We start from the raw sequence: 13,415 nt of genomic DNA, 5'->3' as shown, positions 1-13,415 counted from the left end.
TTCGAGATTTGCTAAGGATGTGTTTGTGGGGTGCTGTTTGTGATCTTTGCTGAGTAGTTTAAATTCTATTTCCAGCTTTGCTATATCAGCCTGACGTTCTTGTTTCGGTTGGGAGCCGAGTTGGATGAGTTTCCCTATTATCACTGCTTTGTACTCCCCCCCCCAAAGAGAGCCCAGTGATATATCATCTATGCCGTTTAATATAAAGTATTCCCAGAGATCTTTCTCTAGCATAGGGCATCGTACTGGGTCACTCAAAAGGGACTCATTGAGGCACCAAGTACAAGGACCTGTAAAGGATGGGGCCCTATATAGTTTGAGGAGTACCAATGAGTGGTCCGACCAGGGCACATCATGAATTGTGGCCTGAATTACTATATGAATCTCGGAAGTAGGGACACAGCTATGAATAATCCTACCATATGTTCTATGGGGGCTGAGAAATGTGTGTAATCTCTAGATGTGGGGTTTAGCTTTCTCCATGTGTGTATCATTCCTAGTGAGTGCAGAAGGCAGGCTATATGAAGGCTTTGTTTGGGAGGTGTTTTGAGGCGAGGGATCCCTTCTGCAGATCTATCTAGCACTTGATCAAAGCTTGTGTTGGATTCCCCTCCCATTATTACTCTCCCCTCAGTATGAGGAAGAAGTGACTGAAGCATTAACGAGAAGAAGGCTGCTTGGCCTTTGTTTGGGGCGTGGTATGGTATAAAGGTGTAACAACATCCATTAATATCCCCTTTGACTAATATGTATCGACCCTCTCGATCCTTAATGATTTGGGAATGAGTGAATAAGAGTTTTTTTTTTTTGTTTTTTTTTTTGAGAAGAGGATGGCTACCCCTCTTTTCTTAGCTTCCACATTGGCAAGATAGAATAGTGGATATTTCTGGTGGAGAAACGAAGGGCTGTAGCTTCCAGGGAAATAGGTTTCTTGAAGCAGTAAAATATCAATGCCTCAAGAGTTATAATGTTGGAATGCCTTGCATCTATTGATTGGAGATTTAAGGCCTTGTGTATTATGAAATGCGACTCAGAGTCAGATGTGAGGGGGCGGGGCTAGTCATGTACATGAGGGTTAGGGGGCGCCATTGTGTGGCAAAAACATACCCAATCAGCCGTAGAAGGAACCTCAGGATAGTTGGTCCAGTTATTCATTCGGTCCAAAGTATTAAGGATATGTTGAGTCGTCTGTGTAGGCATCTGGTAGAGAAGGAAGCAAAAAAAAAAAAAAAACACTGTGCGAAGAGAGTGAAAGAGGGGAATAGGAAGGAAAAACAGGACAAGGAGAGAGGAGGGCGAGGGATGGAAGAAGGGGGGAATCAGAACTAAAGACGTTCTAAGTCCCCAAAGAGCAGGACTGGGCCAGCCAAGTCCCGCTCTCGACCCCTAATTAATGGGGATGGTGTAACGGCAACCTAGGTGTAGGTTGCTCTCCCGATGTCACACCAGGTTAACTGCTAATCTGCTCCGGCCTAGGTGCCCCCTAGTCTATATTCAGAATTATTGGTCCCTTAAGAGACAAAAATAGTTTGAAAATATTAGGTACGTACATTTATAACATAAGAAAAAAATAACTAGTAATACTTGCAACATAAAGCCCAACATGAGCGTTGAGGGAGAGAACCAGCACTCGCCAAGTGATAAGGCATCATGCTAGAAGTCTCCCTTAGAGAATGCGATGGAGAGATGTGACCATTGGTCCCATCCATTTCAGGCCTAGTGGTGGTCCAGTTAGAAGATCAGGCTAAGAAACTATCTAGAAAACACAAACTATCTAGACTAACTAACTACGTAGTTACGTAGTCCAGCTGATCGGGGATAAACTATGGAGGGGAGAATTGCCAACTGGCAAGTCCACTAACAGAGTACAATGAAGAAGTACGACCTGGATAGGTGATTCTTCATCTCAAAACTGTTTCAATAAGGATCTTCAGAGAGTCCATCTACCAGCTTGGAGAGGTTAAATTCACGTTGCCTTTTCGGTTTTTGTTCCAAATTGGTGTCGGGGCTACCCGGAGGAGTAGTGATTTGTGCGGCATTCTGTGCCAGGCCAGTAGCTAGCATTTCCGAGGATCTGGAGATAAGTGCCATATCAGGGAGGTGGCCTTGGGTTAGTGGGGAGACATGTTGAGATCCAGTGAGGCTTAATGGGCTATTAATCATGGTGGCATTTAGGAGGTCTTCCATTGTCATGCCCAGGAGAGATTCGATGGAAGCTGGGGAGACAGCAATCACATGGTGGATACTCACAGGAGTAGTTGGGGGGGCCCCATAAGGGCTAGTGAGCAGGGGGAGGATCCGCAATGGATTCGGCTTCCTCTGTGTTCCTGCATGGAGGAGCCGCAGCTGCCATCTTGGAAGGTCCTGGAGCCTGTGTGTCAAAGTGTAGCTGGCGGTAAACCTCCTCCTTCTTGGATTGCTCACCCTGCATATGTCCAGATGCACCGCATTGTCAGGTGTTCAGGCAAGTAGATGTGAGCAGGGTCACTCGTAATAGCTGGCGGGGATGCCTCCAAACAGCTGGAGTGGGTCAGAGTCTCTGAGTTAGAGCATCCCCCTGGAAGTCCCGCGCATGCGCACTCCAAGGTATGTTTTTTAAGAGTCGGCTTAATGATGGTTGTTAAAATTGTCTGGACATATGTTATTAAGCTTATGGGATAAGTTGTTGGTTATTGCCAAAAAGTTGTTGGGTAGAGTGTATTTTTGTCCAGCTAAGTTGGAGTGTCTTGACAGGGGTTTGTTTGATGTAAGTAGTATATTTATTCCATCCTAGATAAGTCACGTTTCAGAAAAAAAATTGTTAATTTGCCATTGACACACTTAACCTCCCTGGCGGTATGATTATTTCGGATTTTAGGTGCTGAAAGCGGTACAATTATTTTGCATGGAAATTTTGCGTTTTATATTGTAGGTCTGTAAATCTTAACAATAACACACTTAAATCTGTCCAAACCAGAGTCTAGTAGATATCCCGGGTATGATAAAGTTTGAAACACAAAAACATAAATTATAATATAATAAATAAAAATAAATAATTTAAAAAAATTTAAAAAAATAGTAATAAAATAAATTTCCCCACAATTCACTATCGCTCAATTCTGCAAGTGTTCTAATTTACTATCGCTGTTTTCTAGCTGGTCTAAAGCCACTTTTGATGTAAAGGGACACTTTTTGGTTGCTATGGACAATCTCCAGTTTCCAGGCAGAAAGAACAGTGTATATCATGTAAAACTGCATGCAGGGCATGGGCCAGAGCACTAGGGACAAAAGGGATGTGAAATCATTTCATACAGTACTGTAATCTGTAAGATTACAGTACTGTATGTGTTATGATTTTGACAGTTTTTTGAATTTGCCGCCAGGCTCCGCCCCCGTGCGTCGCGCCGCTCGCAGGGAACGGAGCCTGGCACGGAGAGGCTTCGGAGGAGGACGGAGTCCTCGGACACTGCGGGTGACATCGCAGGATCCCGGGGACAAGGTAAGTAACGCCGCCCCAGGATCCTGCAATGCGATCCCGAGTGTGGCTCGGGGTTACCGCTAATGGTACTGAATTTTAACCCCGAGCCACACTCGGGAAAACCGCCAGGGAGGTTAACATTTAGTAGAATCCAATGATAAGATTAGGATAGAGATGTGATTCGACCACAAAATAAAGACAATATGTGAAATTTGCAACATCCGGAAAGTTTGATTATTAATGAAAAAGTAATCAATACAGTAATGAGTAAAATGGGGGTGGGAGTAGTGCGTATATTGCTGTTTGGCCGGGTGAGAAACCCGCCAGGCATCGAATAATGCTTATTTTCTATTAAGCTGTCTAAATAGCTGCGACTGCTTAGAATCCAGGGCCAGGGAGCACGAGTACGCATGGAGTGCCAATCCGCCATGAAAGTATGGTACATTTAAATTGCCCCCTTTCACTAAATATTTGTGTTCTGAGTGAAAATGGGGATTGTAAACCAGAGACAAGAAAGACGTTTGATTACCATTAGGAGAATAAATGTTGCGGGTCTTAGCAGGAGCCAAGATAGAGGAACGGCAATTCCTCTTTGACCAATAGAGAAACCCGTAGATAAGTGTGAGCATAATACCTGTGTGCAAATGCGAATGTGCCCTTCTTATTAAAATTTGGTTCTTGGGCAAAAATGATGTCCAAACCAGAAAGTCTAAACTCCCTCAATGCCAAGTGCTACTTGTGATTAGAACTCAGGCCGTTAACATTTAGGGATATGATCTTAACCATAGTGAATTGGGAGGGTGTAATGAGTTTGTACTTATCTGATACGTCCCTTGTCCCAGGATGTCCAATGCCCAGGATGCATCAAAACCCCTCTAGAACCATACGTCCATTGTGTCCAGGGTGCTGGAGGGTTGGGTGAGCAAGTAAGTGATGGTCAAGAAAGAAAAACCCAGCATCAACCATATTAGAACCTGAAAACAGACCATTCTTCCAGTCGCCACTCGATAATACAGTGCTTTAAACCTTTCTTTTTATCTTAAGAACTGTACCAATGGGCACAGCTGCACTTGACTTATGGCTTCTGCATGCAGGTTTTTTTTTTAAATATCAGCAGCCACTATCTGAAGGTCTATAAGGCTCGGTATTTGGTTTGGAAGCATGTAGATATTCACTCCTCCTAGTGTTGTGCTGGTCTCACTGCTGGGAGAAGAGCAGTGCTGGTGTCTGTGAGACCGCATGATTGTCTGCATGCTGAGTTTGGAACAGTGAAGGTATGTTCCTTCTGAGATTGGTGTCCAAGTCTTGTGGGGCAGAGGATGCTGACATACTTTTGCTTGTTTTTCCTATCTTCAAGTTGGTGAAGGACTCCTATAAGGTTGATGTCCGGTCTCTATGTACATGAGCTCCGTAGTTAGGCGGCCGTCTCGGCCCGGAGTCAAACCACACCCTGTAAAAATCTTTATTGTTAACAAAATAAAATATCTGCACACGGATGCTCAATCTCGATACTTATTTCTTTATGCATTGAATGTGCCTGGGTTGCTATTTGAAAAGAATGTTAGCACAAAGCATAGGCGTAAAGTTAGCCTAAGTCAATATTGATGGCTTTGGAGAACAAATATTGAAAACCTGATCATTTTTTTTTCTTCCAGTATCTAAATTTAGTTGAGCTTCTGTTTTACTTGTACTTGTTAAATTGATCTAACATAAGCAGAGATATTGCATACAGTAAGACGGCTACATAAGAAGCTGTTTTCCTCCCTGTCATGTTTCAGTTAAAAAACAATCTTTGTTTTGTCATCTGGGACCTTTGGTGGGTGGTCAGGCGAGGAAGAGGACCCAGTTTCCCTTTCTATGTCCAGGTGCTCCCCCCCCCCCCCCTTTTATTTTTTTTCTCTAAAAGTATCTGCCTCTAGCTTTTGAAAAATGTAAGGAAATTATGGTAGCAGCATTTCCCGAGATGGTATGCAGTAAACAAAGAATGGTTCCACATATTCTGGTTTTCTACATTTGTGTAATCTTGATGTACAGTACAGATGCAATATTTTCACATGTTTTGGTTTCTTGAACTGTGTGTACTGCTGTATGCACACATTTCTGGTTCAGTAACCTCTTGGAAACGTAGACATGTTGTTTCCCATTTATGAAAATAGATTAAAAAAAAAATAAATAAACAATTTTGTGTTTGTTTTTTAGGTGATATTAAAGTCTTGTTTTTTTGTTTAAAAATAAGTTATACATACCTGCTCTGTGAAGTGGTCTTGCACAGAGCAGCCCAGATCCTCCTCTGCTCGGGTCTCTCGCTGATGCTCCTGGCTCCTCTCGCCTGCCAAATGCCTCCCACAGCAAGCAGCTTGAAATGGGGGCACCAGAGCCAAGCCGCTGCTCTGAGTGTCTATTCAAACACGAGCCGCAGCTCGGCCCCATCCCCTCTCTTTCCTTATTGGCTCACTTTGACAGCAGCAGGAGCCAATGGGGCCCACTGCTGTGTCTCAGTTAATCAGGAGGGCGAGTCCCAGACCGCTGAGGCTCTGGTGCAACATCACTGGATTGAGATGGGGCTCAGGTAAGTATTAGGGGGGCTGAGGGGGCTGCTGCTCACAGAAGGTTTTTCTATCTTAATACATTGAATGCATTACGATAAAAAGCCTTCTGCCTTTAGAACCACTTGAACTTTGTAGCCTTTGGGATACAGTATATACTGTGTGTGTGGATATATATCTATCTATATATTGCCCGCTGCATGCTTCACATTGTAACTTTAATTTTTTCTTTTAAGTTTTTAGCGTTGATTGCAGTACCGTGGAGTGCCCTCCAGTTCAACAAGTTGTGTGCCCTCCAGACAGCTATGAAACACAAGTTCGTCTGACAGCTGATGGATGCTGCACATTACCAACAAGGTCTGTTCACGATAAACCATTGGTTGCTTATTCAGATAAACCTGGGTGCATTTATGTATACAGTCAGTATGTAATACCTATACTACAATATGTTCTTACAGTTAAACACTGAAGTTAGTCATATCGGACATTTTTTTTTTTCTTTGGCTTTTGATGATTCAATTTGTCTAGAGTACCATTACTCTGAACAAACTTTAATGGCAATAATAATTACCTTCATACTGATACCTTTCAAGCTAAGAGTATCAAACTGATAAATCCTAAAGGTTTAAATCCCATAGAACTTTTTTTTTTTTTTTTTAGACTCACGGAAGTATGGATTTCTCATTGGCCTTGAGCACCTGGGCATAAAAGCATGGAGAGATATAAACTTGTCCCAGGGGAAGAAAATTCCAGATAGTATGACTAATGTCAGGCCAGGTACTCTGGTGACTTCCACAGGTTGAAGATTTATATCCATATATAAAAGCACTGCAGAGTCTGCAGTCTCCTGTTGACATTTACTGACAAGGATAAGAGGGCTGGTCTTTCAGCAGGGAAGTGGCCTTAGAACAAAACAATGGCTGCTTTGGAAGACCTTTCATTGCAGACAGAGGCTGATTGTGTATCTGGGACGTGTCAGAAGCACCAGGATGGCCCCGAGCTCCCAAAGCAATTAACCAAAGGGAGCCTTAAAAGTAAATGATGGCTGTAGCAAGCTATGGTTCAAAGGTAGATTAGGAGACAGTACGGGGTACAATGGTGCCTCTGACTGGAGTGACGACACGTCCCAGATACACAATCAGCCTCTGTCTGCAATCTATTGATTACCTGCTCTACTACCAGCATCACTGCAACAACAAATGCGTATTACCTAATTATAGATGAACCACCTCTAGCTCCTGAAGAAGCGTTCCATAACGTGAAACATGTTGAGCATATAGAGAGCATCCAAAGTGGACCACCATATCTGCAATCCAACCCAACTTCATTCCCACATTCATAATTACCACCTCTTGGGGAAGGTTCTTTTCCTTTTTCAATTGAATGTTGGATTATATGTACTATGAGCAAGGGTTCTTAATGTTAAATGCAGGATAGGATCCACTTGATATATGTAATAAGGTTGCTATATGTATGTTGTATTGTTTTTAAATGAATATGTCTTTTTGTAAAATTAATAAAATTTAAAAACTATTTTACTGTTTCATAGTTTAAATACCCATGTGCCCCCAAAGTCCCACTTCCCTAGTTCCCAATCTTTGCATTTAAAACCATAGGGACGTTGGCACATTTTTGCAAGTACCTACAGCGTCACCCTGGTTTAAGGTACTAAATCAACTAGGACCCTCTTTTTGATAAATACCACCAAAAGAAAGCTCTACGGTGAGGGGAAAAAAGTATTTGATCACCTGCTAATTTTGAACGTTTGCCCACTGACAAAGAAATAAGCAGTCTATAATTTTAATGGTATGTTTATTTTAACAGTGAGAGACAGAATAAAAACAAAATATCCACAAAAATGCATTTCAAAAAAGTTATAAATTGATTTGCATTTTAATGAGTGAAGTAAGTATTTGATCCCTTCCCAAACCATGACTTTGTACTTGGTGACAAAACCCTTGTTGGCAGTCACAGAGGTCATACGTTTCTTGTAGTTGGCCACCAGGTCTACACACGTCTCAGGAGGGATTTTATCCCACTCTTCTTTGCAGATCCTCTCCAAGTCAATAAGGTTTCTAGGCTGACATTTGGTAACTCGAACCTCCAGCTCCCTCCACATATTTTCTATGGAATTAAGGTCTGGAGACTGTCTAGACCACTCCAGGACCTTAATGTGCTTCTTCTTGAGCCACTCCTTTGTTGCCTTGGCCGTGTGTTTTGGGTCATTGTCGTGCTGGAATATTCATCCACAACCCATTTTCAATGCCCTGGTTGCGAGAAGGAGATTCGCACCCAAGATATGATGGTACACGGCCTTGTCCATTGTCCATTTGATGCAGTGAAGTTGTTCTGTCCTCTTAGCAGAAAAACACCACCAAGCATAATGTTTCCACCTCCATGTTTGACAGTGGGGATGGTGTTCTTGGGGTCATAGGGAGCATTCCTCCTCCAAACAAGGCAAGTTGAGTTGATGTCCAAGAGCACAATTTTGGTCTCTTCTGACCACAGCACTTTCACCCAGTTCTCCTCTGAATCATTCAGATGTTAATTAGCAAACTTCAGACGGGTCTGTGCATGTGCTTTCTTGAGCAGGGGGACCTTGCAGGCGCTGCAGGATTTCAGTCCTTCACGGCGTAGTGTGTTACCAATTGTTTTCTTGGTGACTATGGTCCTAGCTGCCTTGAGATCATTGACAAGATTCTCCTGTATAGTTCTGGGCTGATTTCTCACCGTTCTCATGATCATTAAAACTCCACGAGGTGAGATCTTGCATGGAGCCCCAGACCAAGGGAGATTGACAGTTATTTTGAGTTTTTTCCATTTGTGAATAATCACACCAACTGTTGTCACCCTCTCACCAAGCTGCTTGGTGATGGTCTTGTAGCCCATTCCAGCTTGGTGTAAATCTACAATCTTGTCCCTGACATCCTTGGACAGCTCCTTGGTCTTGGCCATGGTGGAGAGATTGGAATCTGATCGATTGCTTCTGTGGACAGGTGTCTTTTATACAGGTAACAAGCTGAGATTAGGAGCACTTCCTTTAACTCCCGGTTCACACACGGGCGGCACGACTTGCAGGTTGCCTCAGCGAGGCGACCTGCAAACGACTTCCGCGGCGACTTGCAAAACGACTTCTGTATAGAAGTCTATGCAAGTCGCCCCCAAAGTCGTACAGGAACCTTTTTCTAAGTCGGAGCGACTTGCGTCGCTCCGATTAGAACGGTGCCATTGTACAGAACAGGAGGCGACTTGTCAGGCGACTAGGTCGCCTGACAAGTCCTCCCTGTGTGAACCGAGTCTAAGAGAATGCTCCTAATCTCAGCTCATTACCTGTATAGAAGACACCTGGGAGGCAGAAATCTTGCTGATTGATGGGGATTCAAATACTTATTTCGCTCATTAAAATGCAAATCAATATATCACTTTTTAAAATGCATTTTTCTGGATTTTTTTGTTGTTGTTCTGTCTCTTAGTGTTAAAAAAAAAAAAAAAAACTACAATTACAATTATGGACTGATCATTTATTTGTCAGTGGGCAAACATGCAGAATCAGTAGGGGATCAAATACTTTTTTTTCCCTTTTTTTTGTGGGAAACAGAATGACATAAATTTTACTGTGCAATTGTCAGTTAAAATAACGCAATGCCATATTGCAAAAATGGACTGATCATGAAGGGGGTAAATCTTCCTGAGGACAAGTGGTTAACATGGCTATGAACACATAATCAATCCGGACTCTTAAAGGGACCATAACTCAAATGTACTGGTGGCATTGTACATGATAGTAGGAGAGTCCCTAGTGGACAGGAGGCTTTGAAGTGTCCATAATTTGGAGAGACCTTGTTGGATGATGGTATACAGGTGCAATTCCCATTGATTGGAAGTGAGAGTTTGGTGCAGGACATTTATGAGGACGGAAGAAGTAATACTTGAATAGTACTGGATGTCTGTGAAAAGATTATTCACTTTTATTTTGAATGTTACATTTTTGCATTTTTTAATTCTAAAAATATATTTTTTTACATTCAGCAATGAAAGTTTACAGATTGTATAAAGTACAGCACATTTTATTTATATAGCATATTTATTTGAATGGTACACATTTACTTCTAAATACTGGTATAAGCACTACTAGCAGCGCAACATCTAATGGTTACCCCTTTTGAGGTTTGCCGCACACCCAGTTTCACAGAATGTTGAATCTCAACATGTATCTGATCTGCAAGGAAAGAATGTCCCTGGCATGGATCTCCAGTCCGACTCTGGAATCGGGAAAACTTTCTCCCAAAAGATACAGAAAGTTTTCTTGCCAGATGTCAGCATGTCATGCAGAGAAGGCATCCTTGACGACCTGTCAGTAAAGGGGACTTGGTTGTCAGAGGAAGCTCAGCTTCTGATCAAAATCCCGGAACTTGGGGTGCTTTGGTTGTCTATTTGATGCTCAACGCTTAAATTAACGTGGCATCTGATGAGAATCTAGTTGGTCAGAGCCATGGCCAGACCTACATCAACCATCAAGGAGGCACCAGAAGTTGTTCTGTTCAACAGGAAGCAGACTTAATCTTCTCTGGGCAGAACTGCACATTCTGGTCCTGTCCACTGTGTAAACATCCACATTGTAGACAAATTGGCAGGTGGATTTTCTCAATCCTCAGCATTTTTGGATCCTGGGGAATGGGCTATCATACACAATGCACATATGTGTGTGTGTGTGTATGTGCGTGTATATATGTGTATACTGTCACAAGTACAGTGTCACTATGGTGACATTGTGCTGGCCACGAGTCTCGTTAAACTCCCTTCTGTGAAAAAGTTTTATCCCTATTGTGGGGTCACCAGTATGGTATTTGTATATTGAAATCATATCCACTCTCAAGCGTCTCTTCTCCAGAGAGAATAAGTTCAGTGCTCGCAACCTTTCCTCATAACTAAAATCCTCCAGACCCCTTATTAGCTGTGTTGCCCTTCTTTGTACTCGCTCCATTTCCAGTACATCCTTCCTGAGGACTGGTGCCCAGAACATGACAGCATACTCTAGGTGCGGCCGGACGAGAGTCTTGTAGAGCGGGAGAATTGGCATTTTATCTCTGGAATTAATCCCCTTTTTAATGCATGCCAATATTCTGTTTGCTTTGTTAGCAGCAGCTTGGCATTGCATGTCATTGCTGAGCCTATCATCTACTAGGACCCCCAGGTCCTTTTCCATCCTAGATTCCCCCAGAGGTTCTCCCCCCAGTGTATGGATTGCATTCATATTTTTGCCACTCAAATGCATTATTTTACATTTGTCTACATTGAACCTCATTTGCCATGTAATTGCCCACCCCATTAATTTGTTCAGATCTTTTTGCAAGGTTTCCACATCCTGCGGAGAAGTTATTGCCCTGCTTAGCTTAGTATTGTCCACAAATACAGAGATTGAACTGTTTACCCCATCCTCCAGGTCGTTTATGAACAAATTAAACGGGATTGGTCCCAGCACAGAACCCTGGGGGACCCCACTACCCACCCCTGACCATTCCGAGTACTCCCCATTTATCACCACCCTCTGAACTCGCCCTTGTAGCCAGTTTTCAATCCATGTACTCATCCTATGGTCCTTGCCAACAGACCTTATTTTGTACAGTAAACCTTTATGGGAAACTGTGTCAAATGCTTTTGCAAAATCCAGATACACCACGCCTACGGGCCTTCCTTTATCTAGATGGCAACTCACCTCCTCATAGAAGGTTAATAGATTGGTTTGGCAAGAACGATTCTTCATGAATCCATGCCGATTACTGCTAATTATTATTATACAGGATTTATAGAGCGCCAACAGTTTACGCAGCGCTTTACAATATAAAAGGGAGACAATACAGTTATAATACAATAAAATACAAGAGGATTAAGTGGGCCCTGCTCAGAAGAGCTTACAATCTAATAGATACCATTCTCATTACTAAAATATTGTATATAGTCCCTTGTCATCCCCTCCAAGAGTTTACATACTATTGATGTTGGGCTAACCGGTCTGTAATTCCCAGGGATGTATCTTTTTAAATATTGGTGCTACAGTGGCTTTTCTCCAATCAGCTGGTACCATTCCAGTCAGTAGACTGTCAGTAAAAATTAGGAACAATGGTCTGGCAATTACTTGACTGTGTTCCCCAAGTACCCTCGCGTGCAAACCATCTGGTCCCGGTGATTTATTAATGTTAAGTTTCCCAAGTCTAATTTTAATTCTGTCCTCTGTTAACCATGGAGGTGCTTCCTGTGATGTGTCATGAGGATAAACACTGCAGTTTTGGTTACTGAAGCCCCTTGATTCCCTCGAGAAGAATACGTTTAATACCTTCGTCATCTCCCCATCCTTTGTAACCAGATGTCTTTCCTCATTCTTTATAGGGCCAATATGGTCTGTACTCCCTTTTTTACTGTTTACATAAATAATTTCTTGGGATTTTTTTTTTCTCTCCTCCGCTATGTGTCTTTTTTATGTTCTATCTCAGCCGTCCTTATTGTACCCTTACATTTCTTGTTGCATTCTTTATAAAGTCTGAATGCTGATGATGATCCCTCAACCCTGTATTTTTTGAATGCCTTCTCCTTTGCTTTTATATGCATTTTTACATTGGAGTTAAGCCATCCAGGACTTTTGTTGTCTCTTTTAAATTTATTACCCAATGTGATGCATTGGCTAATGCCCTTATTTAGAATGCTCTTAAAGCAAACCCATTTCTCCTCCGTGTTTTTTTGTTCCTAAGATTTTATCCCAATTTATGCCTTCTAGCAAGGTTTGTAGTTTAGGGAAGTTGGTTCTTTTGAAATTCAGTGTCTTTTGTATTCCCTTTATGTTTCCTAGTTGTGTGATTTATACTGAAGCCAACTGACCTGTGATCGCTGTTACCTAAATTGCCCTGTATTTCCACATCCGTGATCAGGTCTGTATTGTTGGTAATCAGTAGATCCAGTAACGCTTTACTTCTAGTTGGTGCGTCTACCATCTGGCAAGGCATTTAGGAACTGGCGAGCCTTATATGAATGCATGGTTCCCTCCGCCCAGTCTATGTCTGGATAATTACAATCCCCATTATAACACTTCCCATCCTTGTTGCTAATCCAAATTGTGATAGGAGATCTGTCTCCCCTTAGGGGGCCTATAGCATACTCCCAATATTAATTTCCCCTTAGCTTCATCCCTTTGGAGCTCTACCCATAAGGATTCTTCCCTAGCTCTCTTAGTGTTGTCATCTCTCACATTCACTTGTACATTATTCTTGATATATAAGCATACCCCTCCCCCTTTTTTACCCTTTCTATCCTTGCGATAAAGGGTATACCCTTGAATGGTTGCCAGCCAATCATGAGAGCTGTTGAACCAGGTCTCTGAAATTCCCACAAAATCCAAATCCTCCTTGTACAACAGTATC

At 42.4% G+C, this 13,415-nt stretch overlaps 1 protein-coding gene across 4 annotated transcripts in view; it reads left to right on the top strand.

Moving 5' to 3' along the window:
• Positions 1-13,415, top strand: part of CRIM1 (cysteine rich transmembrane BMP regulator 1) — a 1,688,666-nt gene that overhangs the window by 580,736 nt on the left and 1,094,515 nt on the right. For all 4 annotated transcript variants that reach the window (XM_073627709.1, XM_073627706.1, XM_073627710.1 and 1 more), the window contains one exon: positions 6,240-6,360. In XM_073627709.1, the coding sequence (XP_073483810.1) occupies positions 6,240-6,360 (121 nt within the window). The remainder of the gene's footprint in view (positions 1-6,239; positions 6,361-13,415) is intronic.

Source organism: Aquarana catesbeiana, linkage group LG04, assembly GCF_042186555.1.
Source record: "Aquarana catesbeiana isolate 2022-GZ linkage group LG04, ASM4218655v1, whole genome shotgun sequence".
NCBI classification, from domain to species: domain Eukaryota; kingdom Metazoa; phylum Chordata; class Amphibia; order Anura; family Ranidae; genus Aquarana; species Aquarana catesbeiana.
Note: the sequence above shows the minus strand (reverse complement) of the source record. Positions and strands in the feature narration are given on the sequence as shown.